Source organism: Panicum virgatum, chromosome 3N (assembly GCF_016808335.1).
Source record: "Panicum virgatum strain AP13 chromosome 3N, P.virgatum_v5, whole genome shotgun sequence".
Taxonomy (NCBI): domain Eukaryota; kingdom Viridiplantae; phylum Streptophyta; class Magnoliopsida; order Poales; family Poaceae; genus Panicum; species Panicum virgatum.
The window spans coordinates 64,683,779-64,699,975 of NC_053147.1; the positions used below are offsets into that span (position 1 = coordinate 64,683,779).

General features: G+C 43.3%; 1 protein-coding gene, 1 long non-coding RNA gene and 1 pseudogene across 2 annotated transcripts; all 3 read right to left on the minus strand.

Moving 5' to 3' along the window:
• Window positions 1–865: 865 nt before the first annotated feature.
• On the minus strand, window positions 866–7,838 carry LOC120666738 (annotated as a pseudogene).
• A 1,746-nt stretch (window positions 7,839–9,584) lies between these two features.
• Window positions 9,585–10,165, minus strand: LOC120666744. The gene is made up of 2 exons (XR_005671851.1): window positions 9,891–10,165; window positions 9,585–9,816 (listed from the first exon to the last, which is right to left on the minus strand). It is a non-coding gene; the product is annotated as an uncharacterized LOC120666744 (long non-coding RNA).
• Window positions 10,166–10,643: 478 nt separating this feature from the next.
• Window positions 10,644–12,284, minus strand: LOC120666741 (ethylene-responsive transcription factor RAP2-13-like). Its single transcript, XM_039946663.1, has 2 exons — window positions 11,253–12,284; window positions 10,644–10,881 (listed from the first exon to the last, which is right to left on the minus strand). The coding sequence occupies exons 1-2, from the start codon at window positions 12,029–12,031 to the stop codon at window positions 10,836–10,838; spliced, it is 825 nt and encodes a 274-aa protein (XP_039802597.1). The 5' UTR covers window positions 12,032–12,284; the 3' UTR covers window positions 10,644–10,835.
• Window positions 12,285–16,197: the final 3,913 nt, after the last annotated feature.

Genomic DNA, 16,197 nt, shown 5'->3' on the forward strand with positions numbered 1-16,197 from the left:
GGAATATTTGTTTTCTTTTTGGCATTTTGTGGTGCCTTTGGTTTGGCCTTTGCATTGATAGCTGATTGATCTTTAGTGTCAGCAAACTCAATTGAAAGAGGCTCAGGTTGACTTGAACCAGCTCCTGACCTGTTAGAGGCAACAACAATTTTAGAGGAAAAAAACAATTTATAGGCAGCAATAATTAGTCAAAAAACCAGCATTTGTTACCTATTTGTTCCTGCAGAATTAGAGTTGGCATGCTTTCTCTTGTTCTTACTGGTAACTTCCATGCTTTGGCTATGTTACGAAAGACAACTTAGTGAAAAAAAGAAAAAATATCATTGGTTGTAATCTAAAATTCAGAAGTAGTCTAGTTTTTTTTAGATAATAAAAGAGTCCCGGCTTCATCCCCTGCCAAGAGGAAATCAGTCCAAACATTCTTACACGCAGTAGATCAACACTACTGCTGAACTAGGTTCAAAAAAAGAATTAAAGTATCACAAGCCAATCTGTAAACTAAATGGCCAGCCATAGGAGGCAAAAAAAAAATGAAGACCCGATATCTCCTATGACCGACACGCCTGGCTCATCATCTTCTTTATATCATCGTTATGCTATAATTGCGCATTTGTCAAAAACAACCTCGTTCCTTATCATCGTTATGCTATAAGTTCCTTGCCGGGTTGAGACATCTCAGCCTGAAACACAACCACCCGTTGTTTGGCAGGAGCAGATTGAGATTTGTTTTTTTCTTTCTTGCAATGTGCCAGGATTCTCTTGCTCCAACTGTTTCCTCATCCTCTCCCACTCTAGTTCTGTTTCTTTTCCAGACTCATCAGATGGTTTTGTAACCCTTACTCTGTGGGTCCCCATTGGACATGAATTTCAATCGTTTCAAGGGAATTGAGAATCATTACGACACAAAGAATCTTTTTTTTCCCGACTATCAAAACCATGCTATTGCAAGAAATGTCTATGCACATGGTACACAAACAGACTGATACAACATCACACGATTCACACCCTACAGTTACCAACTAGATGACATATAAGCTATGTAGTATGTACAACCAGGAACTGGATTCTCCAGGGTCACTGGAAGTTGTTAGCATGACCTGATCCTGGGAACTCAGGCCAGCCGGGTCCCTCCTCTTGCTCAGCAACCGATGCCATTTGATGGGATTGAGAATGATGATGTTGTCCAAAGTTGGGTTGAGCAGAGGTTGATGCACCTGAGTCCTGATACAGGTTGAAGTTCATGCTCGTCAACTGCAAAATGAATGCTGGTCTGTGAGCTGAGTAATACATGAAGGTACTCAATGTGAACAAAGCATCCTAGAAGAAATGGACATACAAAAAACCAGGGTGAGTTTTTGCTATTTGCATCACCTCTGTTGGGTAAGAAAAGTCCATCAGGCCTTGGGGATTTTCTGGTCAAGGCGAAAATGTCTGCTGCTGGCCATGCAGATCTGTAAAGTTTCAAAAGAATTGCATCAGAATTACTGAGTAAAGTCTAAAAAAGATTGTGTCAGAATAACTCACACATAAACATATGGAAAGGGAGAAGATAAGAGGGAGATTTTTCTAGAAAGAGATAAGAGGGTCCTCCTCAGGGACACCACAAAGTACCCTGGTAATATTTTTGAAGAGGGGATACCCATTTCTGAAAGTAGAGTACCTTGGCAATAACGTGTGTTCAGATCATCACGATCAGTGACAATGGGACCACAGTTTGTAATTGGATAAATTGACCCCCTTACATGCTCTTCCTGGGGCAAATTTTCAGCTGTTCCACTTCCTGGTAAGTTTTAAAATCATTAAATCAGAATAACTGATGCAAAAAAAACACATGGAAAGGAGAAATATAAGAGGTAAATGTTTCTGAAAAGAATAAGAGGGAACAAACGTCAACAAATAGAAGTAATAGTTTTGACTTTTGAAGAGGGAACAGTATTTTTTAACGTAAAGATAACTTTCTAATATTTTGAAGAGGGGACAATCATTTGTCACAGTACCTTGGTAAAAGTGCGTGTTTAGACCCTCAGTAATGGTGGGATCACAGTTTGTAGTTGGGTAAATTTGTCCCATTACATGCTTGCCGTAGGGTAAATTTTGGGCTGCTCCAGTTCCTTGGATATTTAAATAGAAATTCCATCATCAGACAATTGTAGTGACGAATGTAAGAGCAGTCAAAATTAAGAAATGTTATCCTAGTCACCTTGATATGGAGAAAGCTGGTTAGCAGAAAATATTGGCTGTGATGCACCCACCGATAGAATACAAGGGGCAGCAGCAACATCAGTGCTTGATGAAATTGGCTCTGGAATATTGCCTTTCAATATAAAATCAGGAGAGATGCCCTCCAGTTTGTCATATGCGTGACATTTCCACTTGTTTGCTAAAGCCTGCGATCAGAACACTGCATCTATTATTATCAAAAGTTCAAGCCATTGTTGAACATTGTCACAATAGTGACATTGGTGTACGATGAATAAAGCATGTACCTTCTGAGCCTTGTCAAATCTTTGGCATGCAATGTACTCATGCAGGGAATGCTGCTCCAATAAGATTGTGCACACAATCGAAAAAGAGCACCACATTTCCCTCTTCACTCTGATACCGTTTCAGCTCCTGCCTATCTTCAAGAACACACTCCCTAGCATGTTTAGTCAGTCTTGACCATGAATTTTGTTGCTTTTCCATCTTGAGGATCTGCATGCCAGGAAATTAAAACAACATTACGCGAATGAAACAGATAGCTGGAAAACAGGGGCATACAGGATATTAAATATAGAATTCCTTACTCTACGAAGCTTGTTAGAATCCTCATTCAAAGCTTTCAAAAAACCCTCCACTTTGTAGATTTTCGCATCCTGAAGCCTCCTGTGGTAAACTCCATCCCTGGAAATCTCTTCTAAGCGATATAATTCATCATCTAACCCTGGAGGATGCCTCTTCTCATTTGCTGCAAGAAACAACTTTCAACGATCAACTATACCACATATAAATACAGAAACTGCAAAAAACTGACAATAAGCGAAGCCAGAATTGTACGTTTGTTTCTACAGTCCAGGACAAGCACAGGCTTCATGAAGGCTTCCTGAACCCGACCAGAAGTCTTTTCACTCTTGCAAACTCTTGCTGCTATGATGACCTTTTTCCAGCATGACCCTTCCTTGAAACGGATCTTGCTAAGTTCTACCTCTCCATTGGTTAACCATTCAGTCCCCAGCACAAGATCCTGCCCGTCCCGACCTTGCATTATGTGCTTGTCAAAATCATCTTCAGTCCAGTTATCCCGGCATTTGTTGGAGAACTCACAACGGAGAACTAAGATCTCAACTTTCGCTCCCGAAAGTGCACCAGAATACCAGATGTTACTACATTGTCACCTTGAATCATGGCAAGTTTGATAGCTGCATTATTCTCAGATGTTACGTTCTCATCAGTGTAAATGGGTTGCTTCAAACCATTCTGAAAAAGCAATCGAATGTTTGTATTTGATCCATCAGTAGTGGCTTGCTCCTGGTTTAGCTCCAGTCTGAAAACACAAGCATGATTCACATTAAGGCAAAGACCATAACACAATGGTAAATTCGCTAGGAATTTTTTTTTATGAATTGAACATGCACATACTTGAACGTATCTGGAAATCTTGGGCACCCCCTAAATGCCGGTTCTTTATGTGGCTGGCTGCTCACAACCGCTGTTGGACAGCGGATCGGCTTGCTCGGAGAGGTCTCCCTCATCCGGATCGGTGTCCACTATGTGATCAGGAGGAGGAGAACATTCAACATCTGCTCGTAGGCTGTGTTTTTGCGAGGCATTTTTTGTTTGAATGGCTGCAGTTTGTTGGCCTTGCAACACTTGCTCCACAGCCTGACGAACCTTCCTTCGATGTTTGGTGGGACAGGTCGGCTTTGAAGGTCAACGGCGATATGAGAAAGGGTCTAAACCTCTGTTCTTAAGGCGTGAGGCGTCTGTGGCGATCCCACCCCTCTAAGGACGCCTAGGCGTGTAAGGCGCGTGGCGAGGCGACGCCATAGACATATGTTAGAATACTATGACAACATAATTTAGTAGCACACATACATACCTTTGTTGAGCTGTTGTAGCACCCATTCTCCCCTTTGCTGCTGCTCTTTCCATCCATTCTCTTCTCCCAAGTAGCAAGCTACACAAATAATGAGCAATGAATCAATCAGCAAGACTAACAAAAGAAATTAAGTGCAAAAACTGGACACTGTCAACATGAATGCATGAACACACAACACAGCAATACAATCACACGGCATAAGTGCATAACTAACATCATTAGTTCAGTACATCAGCCCATAAGTTTAGAGCCTGGTGGACATAATTAATAGTAGTTCTAGTCCACAATTTCAGACTATAGTACTCCACATTAAATAAGACAATATAAGTAGTGCACAAAAGCAGCATGCAGTACTTTGTTTATTGATTAGCTAGAGCTAGCACATCACAAAGTACTGCCTTAAGAACAGAGCATGTGATGTTGCTTTGTGCTTCCTTAAGAATAGAGCAGAGAAGAGGGCACTGGAAATTACCTAGCCATAGGAGAGGGCTGGCGTCGTGGACCAGCAGGGCTGTCGTGGACCAGGCGAGCAGCAGAGAAATCCCGGCAGACGTCGCTCTCCACAGATCAGAGGGGCAGCCGTACGCAGCGGCGGGAGGAGGCGAGGGCGGAGGAGAGGTTCCCCGTGAGCGAGCGCGCGGCGAGGAAGGACTCGAGCGAGGCGAGCAGCGGGGCCGCCGAGGACAGGAGCGCGGAGTGGGACGCCGAGAGGGAGCCCTTGAGCGCGTCGGCGTCGGCGAGGAGGGAGCGGAGGTCGTCGATGGCGCGGATGAAGTCGTGGAAGTGGGCGCGGCAGAGCTCCTCGATCTCGGCCTCCCGGTCCCGCACCGCGGCACGGAGCGAGGCGAGCAGCGGCTCGGGGCGGCCGCACGCGAACGCCCGGCGCACGAAGGGGCCCAGGTCCTCCCCAGCCGCGATGGCGGCGGAGAGCTGCGCGAGGTCTGCCTCGGACGGGGCGCAGGCGGACGGTTAGCTCCAAGCACCGCCCACTTCTCTTCCCTCCCTATCCACAGGTTAGCTCTCTCCGTTTCCCTCCCAAATTGCGTCGATTGCAAGCGGCCGGCCTCTATTTCCCGCGCCGCCCTCGGTTCCCGCTCGATTTCCCGCCGCTGGCTCGATTTCCTCCCGCCACTCGGTCTCCCGCGCGCCTCCCCTCTTTCCCGCCTGGGGCCTCACGTATGGCGCCCGCCTCATCCAATTGGATGCCTAGGAGACGCCTATGGACGCCTAGACGACGCCTTCGGCGCAAGGCGGACGCCATACGCAGTCGACCAAGGCGAAGCAGACGCCCAAGTTGCCAATCGCGCCTTGTCGCCTAGGCGTCGCCTAGGCGACGCCTTAAGAACAGATGTCTAAACTCCCTCATAATCCTTGGTGCTTGGACCATCTGGAAAGTTCGAAATGTTTGCGTGTTCAATGGTGCTACCCCTAGCATAACTACGGCTCTTGCCCGTGCTAGGGAGGAAGCCCATTTATGGAGTTTAGCTGGTGCTACATAGCTTAGTGGGTGTGTGGTCAGGTCTTTCTCGACAGTAATAGGCGATTAAGGTCTTACAGTTTAAAGGGTGTGTGGGTGTGTGTTTGGGTCTATGTAAGACTCTCTCTCTCTCTTCTATTAATACAATGATATGCAGTTCTCCTGCGTATTCGAGAGAAAAAAACATGCACATACTTCTTCATTTCATCTCAGAGCAACATTAAAAGGATGTTATGATTCTTTTTTCTTTTGCTAAGCTAAATGTACAAGTAGATAAATAGGAACTTGACAAGAAAAGAAATGATACATGCATACAATATTTCAGGTTGAGATAAGTTGTTGATTTTGTACCTGGCATGTTGATCAGCATGGCAATTGGAACATGGATGCGTCAAACGTCCCTGCATGTTTTATACTAGAGTGTTATTCCATCTTCATAAGCACAACAACTGAGTTCCTCATATAAACGAATAACATTATGGAAGCTATTCTGGAGATGGTAATCTAACCACTTCATTTCGGAGAATCTAAATCTCCCTGTGACCTCTAACTACTTCACAGTAGAGACTGTCAATCTGCCTGTGACCTCTGGCTACTTCATGGCGAAGACCGTCAATCTGCCTGTACCCGAATGAAACAAAAAGGAGAACCCTGTTGAGTTTCAGGAATACCGCAGACGAATGTGCTCTGATGTAAGACAAAAATCTATATCTAGAAACTAATGGCAGAGTTAAAGCTATATTTATGTTCTGATTTCTGAACGTACCAATAGTTGAAAGAAAGAGTTCCAGTAACAGAATGCATAACTTGACAAATCAATTTAAATAGAGAAAGAAAGAGTTGCAAGTTCATCTAAATGGGAGTGAGATTTCACAAGGAAAAAGAATTACAAATAAAATATATGAAATGTATAAAGTTGGAAAAACATAATACGTTGATACCGCACCTTGTTGAATGCTACTTCGATTTTATCAAATAAAGATGCTAGTAAACCGAAAAACCCAAACTTTTGGTATGACAATAGAGGTATGGTCCTACCAATCGATCCCAGATGTTCCTCTCAATCAAGGCTGATAGCGACCTACATAAAAATTTTACGGTCTCACGAAAATAAAACATGAAAACAATATATTTGGGCTAACCCATACTAGTAATCTACATCTACAATGTAAAATCTTAATTGTCTATTCTTATGAAAAAAAATTATGTCATTCTAACTTCTAAGAGAGGGAGATACTTCAAGGTCTACATCACCAAAGGGAAAGAAGATCTTACCCTGAAACCACTCGAAAGGCATGATCAACATATCTCTGAACCTGTGAAAGTGCAAGAACGACCAGCGCACGGGCAAAGAAAATGTTAGAGAAGCTACCATAGGAAAAAGATTGCTACATGTAACAAAAAGAGGTGGGGACAAGAAAGGCAATATCTTTGTGTCAAGGTATCTAACATTTTGGGAAGTATTCTAACATTTTGGGGAGTGTTCATGGGTTTATAGGATGATTGAAGATAGACCATGTTCCTATGTAATCTGTACTGTCATGTTAACTTGCCAGGTTGCTATACCCAATTTGGGAGCAGATCAATCACTAGACTGACTAGAGTTGTAGAGATGAGGACATATCAAGGACGGCAATTGATTAAGCTAGTTAAAGAAGTCAGTGGTACTGGTTTTTGCACAGGAAAGGGGGCGATTGAGCTTAGCAGGCGGCGGATTTTGGTGAAGCTTGCGATCCTGACGCTCCTGCTCACAGCCAACGGACGGATCAAGAAAGGCGAAGAGCTCGATTCAAGAACAAACGAGTAGAAGCGTGGGGGCCCACTCACATTCGCACCAAGAACATCACCACGAACAGGGTCTGGCGCAGCATCCGGCTCCTCGGCATCGGCGCCTCGCCGGACGGCGCCGTCTTCTGCCGTTTCGCCGGCGGCGGCTCAGCAAACATCGCTCTCGGTGGCTCTATTCTTCTCTCACGCTCCCAGTCGCTCGCTCCGCCCGGCTTGCTGTGGAGTACGCAAGCATCCGCCCCTCTCTTATATAGAGGCGGTCAGACGCGGGGCAGCTCGCCGTCGAGGAGAGGAGGGGACGAGGAAATGACTGGATCGAACAGATGTCAATGCGAATCCGCGTGGATGCCATCCGTCCCGGCCGTGGCCGCGGTGCGGCTACCTCCGGCGATCCGGCCTCCGGATATCAGCGGAATCTTGCGATGTCTCCTGTAGGACACGGGAGAGGATAACCCCGGCCCGCCCAGGAAGCGCAATCTTTGCTGGCTTCGCTTTTCTTTCTTTTTTTGCCAAAAGGACGCTCGACGGTTTCACATCTTCATTTGGATGGTCGGTACTTGGGATTCGAGCTGAGTAACTCGCAATCTTTGCTGGCTTCGCTTTTCTTTCTTTTTTTGGCCAAAAGGACGCTCGGCGGTTTCACATCTTCATTTGGATGGTCGGTACTTGGGATTCGAGCTGAGTATTCTTCCCTCTATTTTTATCTATATATCGTATTAAATTTGTCCTAAATCAAATTTACCAAACGTATCGAAAAATAATAAGGCCCTGTTTAGTTTCTAAATTTTTTTCTATAGTACCTGTCACATCGAATTTTCGAACACATGCATGAAATATTAAATGCAGTTGAAAAAATAACTAATTACACAGTTCAACTGCAAATGACGAGACGAATCTTTTAGTCCATAATTGGGTATTAGTTGTCAAATAACAACGAAAGTGCTATAGTAGCAAAATCTAAAAAATTTCACGAACTAAACAAGCCCTAACATTTATAACACCAGATTTGTTTCAATCCACCATAAAGTATATATTAACGGCGCATATGTTGGATAATTTAGTTGTTGATATATTTTTCTATAGATTTGGTCAAAGTTAGTCAAATTCGACTTAGAACAAATGTAATATGATCATAAATGTTCATCTAAATATGTTTGCAGTCAAAATTTTATCTCTTGCTCGGATCACAAATATAAGTTCATCTAAATAAATTTTAAGTTCAAATATTTTAAATCTAATATCTATAGTTTATATTGATTAAGAGCATAAATTTAAAATTACTAGATTCATTATGGAAACTTATTTTTTAAAAGTATTTTTATAGCTCGGCTTTTAAGTTTTCTTGTGGTGTAACGTGCGCACCAGATTTGAGTTCTCATGCCGTCATAGTTGCTCGCATTTATGCAAATTTATTTGAAGATTTAACCGGAGTTATTTCTTTCATTTGTAGGCAACGTGTACATCGATAACGTTATTCTATCAATGGTAGATTCTCAATCTCGATATCTGCTGGTTCAGTCTTTTGAAGATGCATATATAGGCATGCGTGTATTTATAGGGATAAATATATTTTGCAAAAAAAGTTAAATTTAATATAGAATAATTCAATGGACTTAAGTGTATTATTAGAGAGTACCTTTTTTAATAGACGGGTTACTTTTAAATTGTCATATGAAAATGGGGTGAGTGTGCATGCGTTGTGTGAGTATTTGAGTTGGCGCACCGGCAATAACTCCATTATTCTTGGTAAATTGAGAAATGGTTCCTCAATAATTTCTAATTTTAATTTAATGTGTTACGCTAATGCATGGATTGAATTTAATTTGAGCCCTTGGCTACCATAGTGGACCAACTGCACTGACAGGTTCAAAATGAAATCACAAGTGGCATACGTTTCTCATGTTAACTTATTGCTGAGGTTGACTCACGATTGAGACTAATATAACGGAACAGATCATATTCGAATGGATCTCGGCTAAAAGCTCAAGATTTCAATTGGCCTAGTTAACTTAATTGCTTTATGCTTAGTTCTAAAGTTACAGTGTAGTTTCTTTTAGTAATATGGACAAAAACTGTTAATATACTACCTTCGAAAATAAATAAAATAACTATTGTATAGTTATTTGTCGGTAATTCATATGTTTTAAAAAATTTGGCAACTGTGAATTTCATAATATATTGGCTCTAGTTTGTTAGGGCATGTACAACGCCATTAATTACGTCGTCTATATACGGGTTTTCACAATTAACGAGACGGTTTAGCGAGGAGACGGCCGATGCCGTCGTCTCGCGCGACGACGGCACGGGCTCGTGCTCCGAGAGATTAGCAACGTCGCGTCGCGCGTTGTAATGGGCTGCTGCGAGTGGGCGACGACGGCTTCGATCCGGTGCTCCACCCACGCTGTGCCGAGCTGCGCCGCCTGCGCTCGCCCGCCAGAGCGCCGCCGCCATTGCCAAGGCGAGCTCTAGCCGCCTACCAAATTCGCCGAGGGCCGACCGTCTCAGTACAACTCCTCAGGCGTGGAGGACCATCACGATCTCACGTACCTTACTGGCCTCCCGCCTCGACCCGCCGTTCACCGGAGAAGCCATCCCTCGCCGCCCGAGCCAAGCCAGCCGCCCGCACGGTCGCTAGATGCTGCATCTCACCGGCCACCGGACGTCGTGACACTCAAGCCGATCCGCCAAACGTCTGTCCCCCGTGCCTTGCCGCTGGCCACCGTGCCCAGATCGAGAGCAGATACGAGAAAGAGAGAAAGAAGAGAGTCAACGGGAGCCCCTCGCGGGGCGGCTGGTGACGAGCAGAGAGCCGCTGGAGAGAAAAATCAGTGGTCGAGAGAGACCCGAGCAAAGCAAGTCAGGTGAGATATTTCCATGTATTTTTACAATTGAGTACCTAGCTATTTTTACAATTCAGCCTGTGTCAATGTGGTCAGTTAGTGAATATAAACAGGTTGCACAAATAATTTATTTGCATCCACAAATAATTCTTTCTTCTTGTATGCCACAAAACAATACACAAAAATCCATTTCACATGTTTGATCGCTACGTTTCATATATCTAGGCATGTATTTAATAGCTTGCAGACAGCCACACAGACATACCATTGTACATGTTGTCTGTTTTATCGTCTACGTGCGGTATTCTAGACACATACAGACGCTAGCCGTCTAACCATTGTGCTTGCCCTTAGTGTCTCTAAAACTCTGCTTCCTAGTGAAGGGCGGATCTCTGCCAATTTGGTTCGGAAAAAAAAAACATTTGAAAACAGAAGGAAGGCTACGGGCCTACAACGTTCAGAAAGAACGGTCTAGCCCAAAAGGCAGACGCAAATTATTGCGAGAAACACAAACGTGCAGATTTAGTAGGCTCTGAAAAGAAAACAAAAGACATATTCCTCCAATAACATGCTTTCTGGCGACCGTACTTCCTCCAGCTAAAACCGTGTGTCTATTGGTGTGTGTCGCCGTTGATGGGGTCCGACCTCATGGTCATCTCAACCCTCGTCTTCTTCTTCCTCTTTTTGAACACGGCCCTCTGAAAATTTAAACAAATGTTACCATATGACAATGAATTCAGGTGGTGGGTGATCCATCCACCCCCGGGCTGAGAGCCCGATTACTTCTTTTGTGATTTTTACAACACTAATTAGAAGTATTAGACATAGACTAATTATGTAACTAATTACACGGATGGGCGGAAAATCGCGAGACAAATTCGAATTAATTCATCATTAGAGATTATTTATTGCAGCACGATATTGTCTAATCATTATTTAATTAAATTCATTATATTCATCTCGCTATTTTGCTTCGAAGTTATGGAATAAGTTTCGTTAGTTATTAATATTTAATACTCCTAATTAGTAGTGAAGTTCATAATTTTTGGGACTAAAGGCCTGACTTTACCTTAAGAAACTGCTAGTTGGCGAGCAGGGAGTCCAGTCGATCTCGTAGGACGGGTACTTGCGGAGCGCGAAGCTCTCGGCCTCGTCCCACGGCACCTCGCTCAAGTCCAGCTGCCCCATCTCCGCCGCCGGCGGCGGCGTGGAGTAGGACATCTCGTCTTCCGACCCGGGCACCGAGCCCGCGTCGGAAGAGCAGGAGCTGTTGCTCTGGGACCCCTCGTCCGCCACCGCGATGGCCCTGCCTCCCTTGGACGACGACGACGCGGCGGCGATGGTGGCGCAGATGGCCTGCAGCTTGGCGTCCACGGCCGGGCCCACCGGCGCCCTGGAGGCCGCTACGTCGGGGAAGTTGAGCCGCGCCGCGTCCCCGCGGAGGCGGTACGCCGCCTGGTCGTAGGCCAGCGCCGCCACCTCGGCGGTGGCGAAGGTGCCCAGCCACAGCCGCGTGCGGTTGCGGGGGAGCCGGATCTCGGCGACCCACTTGCCCCAGTGGCGCTGCCGCACGCCGCGGTACAGCTTCTGCGGCCGCCGCGCCGCCGCCGGCACGGGGACCGCGGGCTTCATGGGCTGCGCCCGCGGGCCGAGGCCCGGGTTCCGCTGCAGGTGCAGCTGGGCCTGGATGAACTGCATCTGGGCCGGGGTGAGGTGGGTCGCCGGCGGCATGACCAGAGGGGATGGAGGAGCATCCGCTAGCAGGAAGGGCGCCAACGCTCGCATCAGATCCTCGCCGGGCCCCGGAAGATTAACAGCGGCGGCCATCTGAGGTCCTTGTTTGCTCATTCTTGGGTCTTCTTCTTTATTAAAATAGTCGGCAGCTCTCCTGCTTGATAATGTGTTTATTTGATAGTATAAATTTTAGTATAGTTTTGTACAAGTTTATTTGAAGTTGGAGAATTTTGACTTCGGGCAAAAGTAAAGCATCATGAATTTTGGAAATGGAGGGATTATTGCAACATTTGAGGATGAGACAAATTGTTGAGTTTGTACCTTATGTGTTGATCAACATTGCTAGTGGAACCCGGATGTGCCAATCTTTCCTGCATTTTTTTTATGCGGGAGTGTCATATGTCATATCAGCTGAATGCCGTAGAAATGAAATAAAGAAGCTGTCTACCTAGCACCCAGCTATTGGCTTCTACTTGCCAGTTGCCACATTTGAATTTCGTTAACATGCATGCAACTTTCTTTTAGAAAACAAATGAGTGGTTTTTTATATGTTTATTAGCATCCAAGTTAAAGTTAAAGGTGTTGCAAAATCTAGGTGTTTTTAGGGAACCACAACAACCAATATTTAGTTACACCAATTCTACGAGGAAATTACACTAGAGAATCGATCGCTGTAACTCTAACATAACTTAAATATATAAACCCAATATAAACTGATAGTAACTGGAAATTCAAGCACCAAAGACCTTAAATACACCTAAATTTTGCTTCCTTCCCTTTTTTCTATGCATGCTACCTAGGAAAAACAAAGGGCAGAGTAAAAGGAAAAATTCAGGAGTTGACAAGAAGACCTAACACCCCGGTGTCATATATACTCAAATAGCAATCCCGGAAATAAATATTACTGGAAATGGGTCTATTAATTCTATAAGTAATGGATATATACATATACAAATTTCTATTACTACAGAAAGTTGTTAACCAAGGTTAAAATAGATCGACTAGATGCCATTTTTTTATCCGGATGATTATTTGAAATGGAGCAGTTGGATTGAGATCACTTGTAGTTGGCTCAAATCAGAACTAAGAGCTTGCTGCTTAGTTGGATTCTAATTTTTATCCAGCCAAAATCATAGCAAGCCAACATCATGGCTTCAAAATCAGGACATGCCAAAGTCAGGGCAATAAGTTTAGGTATTTACTCGGTTTAGTACCAAAACACGGCAACAAATATTTTTTCCCTTAAAAAGGTTCAAGAAGTTTTTAATAACTTGATTTGGCTTTGGTCATAAATATTGAAGTGCTAATTTTTAGACATGAACCAATTGATAGCAAAACTTTATAGGCATGCATTCATTTTGGTTAGGTAAAACTTGGAAGCCAACCAAACAGACTATAAATCATACAAAACTCTGTATCAAAGTCCTATCACCTTCTTAGATAATAATAATGGAAAAGTTTTCGCTTCATACATATCCTACCGAAGATGCATGGACCGCAACCTTTTTTTTTTTTGGAAAGGAAGGCAGGAGCACTGCCATGCATAGACCCCAACTATTACAAAGAGGTGGCTACCTCTACAAGGTGAGGTATATGTCCCATCATCTGCAAAATGAATGCCATACTGATTCATTCCGTCACTGCTGTGGTGCAATGAAAGACTCCATCCGTTCTAAAATGTAGGTCGTTTTAACTTTTCTAGATTCATAATTTTTGCTATTATGTATCTAGATGGATAACAAACACTATGAATCTAAAAAAACTAAAATGACCTACATTTTCAAACTGAGGGAGTAATAGTCAAACACACTTTTTTGGTAAGCTTAATTGCCTCTCTCTTGTTGCTGCATTCTGCACCACACCATGCGAGCATCTCAATAATTTGTCGTGTTGTTGGCCTTTCCGCCCGATCAAGTTTCACGCAGAGTAGACCAATCTCAATGCACCTTCTTATTTGTTGGCAATCAAATTCTCGAGATGTATACCCTTGTGCATTTACGGGCCTATTTTTCCAGTTCGTAAGTACCTTGAAGCCATATCACAAACCTAGAATGTTAGTACTGCTATGCAGAGGGAAAATTTAATATCATATCTTTTGAAAAGGGGGCATCCTCCCGGAAAGTAGAAACATAGTATACTTACAAGCTCAATGAATTCCTGGGATGATGTTTCGACCTTATCAGGGTAGTTCTTGTCTCCTGTAATTATCTCTATGATTATTACACCCAAACTGAATATATCTAACTCCTTGCTGATTATGCCTCTGTTTAAGTATTCCGGTGACATGTAACCCCTTTATCACAATGTGAGTGGGTCAACTCTGAAGCCTTATGAGAAATGTAAACAAAAAGGCACTTGGTGATGACAAAAGATTGAATCTGAGAGGCATGCATCTGACTTACAATGTTCCATACTGATTTTTTGTGATGATTCGAGTTTGCAGCTCACCGAACAGCCTTGACAAACCAAAGTCAGCAATTTTTGGCACCATATTATTGTCGAGCAATATGTTTGCTGGTTTAAGGTCCCTATGAATAATAGGGGTCCCAGCTTGCCACTCCTCATGAAGATAATGTAAACCATCGCAAATACCCCTAATAATTTTGTAGCGAGTATCCCAATCAAGTCCAGAAGATGCATCTGCAATTATAATATGCATCTGAAGTTAAATCTGAAATAAAATATGGTTGTTCTCTGGATATGTGAATAGGATTCTAACCATATAAATTTAAATTTAACGACTCAATGAAAGAAAAAAAACACGATACACCCGTGATGTTGGATTGCCATACCGGAAAGATGCTTGCAAAGGCTTCCATTAGGCAGGTACTCCAAGCAAAGCAACCTTTCTGACTTCTCAGCATGAACGTATGTCCCGTTGTGCATTACAAGTTCCTTTTCTGTTTCACAACAATATCCTACAAGTTGCACTATGTTTGGATGTTTAAGCCTCATGAGATGACGGGCTTCGTTCTCATATTGCTTATCCTGAAGTCCTTACATTGTCCATATAAGCTTCTTCACAGCAATTGGATCCCCATTTTCTAGAACTCCCTGTTTAAACTCTGATATTGGTATGGATAGCAGTTTCCTGATATTGGTTATAGAAAAATAGGATTTAGTCTTACCTTATACACCCTACCAAAACCACCTTGTCCAAGTAGGCGCTCATCAGAGAAATCATTTGTGATGTCTCTCAAATCTTTTAATGACAGACTTTGTAGATTCAAACGTTGATTGTGTAATATGCTCTCCCGCTTATTATGTTCGCCAGACTCATCCTCCATCTTAGCTCTGTTTTTTAAGAACACCAAACACTTTCAGATGATAGAGAACATCCTTTTTTTGCCGCGTTGTTTCCCACGGATTGAATAGTGCCTTCAACAAGTCTCGCTGTTATAACTTGTGAATGAATGATTGTTCCACCAAAACAAGATAACTGTATAACAGAACACATAACAAATTGTGAACATTTACAAACTGTGCTTCTACCAGATGGCTCCAAAGGAAGAGAGAGAGAAGTAGAGAGAGAGAGAAGTAGAGAGAGAGAGAGAAGTAGATAGTAAAAGCCAAAATAGAGTAAATATAGCTAAAAAGCTCTCAAAGGAGATAATAGAGAACCTAAAGCAGATGATATCCTACTGCAAGGATTGTCTTAAGAATCCAGAAAAGGTTGCTCTGAAGAGATAGATGTATTCCAACCTCTATTGGTCTCGCGTAAAGCCCTTTTTTACATGATAGAGAAAGTGACTACGAATTTCTCTTTTTGTTTGCGAATCCCTATTTGTATCCTTTGCGCGCATGCCCATAAGTAGCGATCAAGGAAATTGAGCAAACGATCCTACACCATGAAAGGGAATCTTTCCAGATCTAGGGAAGCTTTATCATAAAGGGCTTCAACAAGGGGTTTTATTCGTTCGTTCTTTGAGAAAAAAAGATGAAGATCGGTTAGATTCGAACAGCAATTGAAAATGTAATAACTACTATGGATGCCAGCCCAAATCGTGAGAGAGAGAAGAAAGCTTACAACATCAGGAGTCAGGACCCTAAATATATATTGAACTGTTAGATCCCGGCGCACTGTTCTGGAAATTAAGATAGTGAAGAGAAATCTGGAAAAAAAAATTCAGGAAACACTCCGAAGAACACAAATGAAGCTGAGAAGGTTGAAGGTGTTCTTGTGACGGTACAGAGATTCAAGGCAAGATGAAGCAGGTTGCTAGAACACTAGCTAGGAGAAAGAACAGTTCAAAGCCAAGTCCGAGCACTAACCTGGTTTT

Coding starts and splice junctions, on each gene's coding strand:
- LOC120666741 (XM_039946663.1), bottom strand. CDS start 12,031: ATGAGCAAACAAGGACCTCAGATGGCCGCCGCTGTTAATCTTCCGGGG. Junction 10,882..11,252: donor CCAACTAGCAGTTTCTTAAG/GTAAAGTCAGGC, acceptor TTAAATTTTCAG/AGGGCCGTGTTCAAAAAGAG.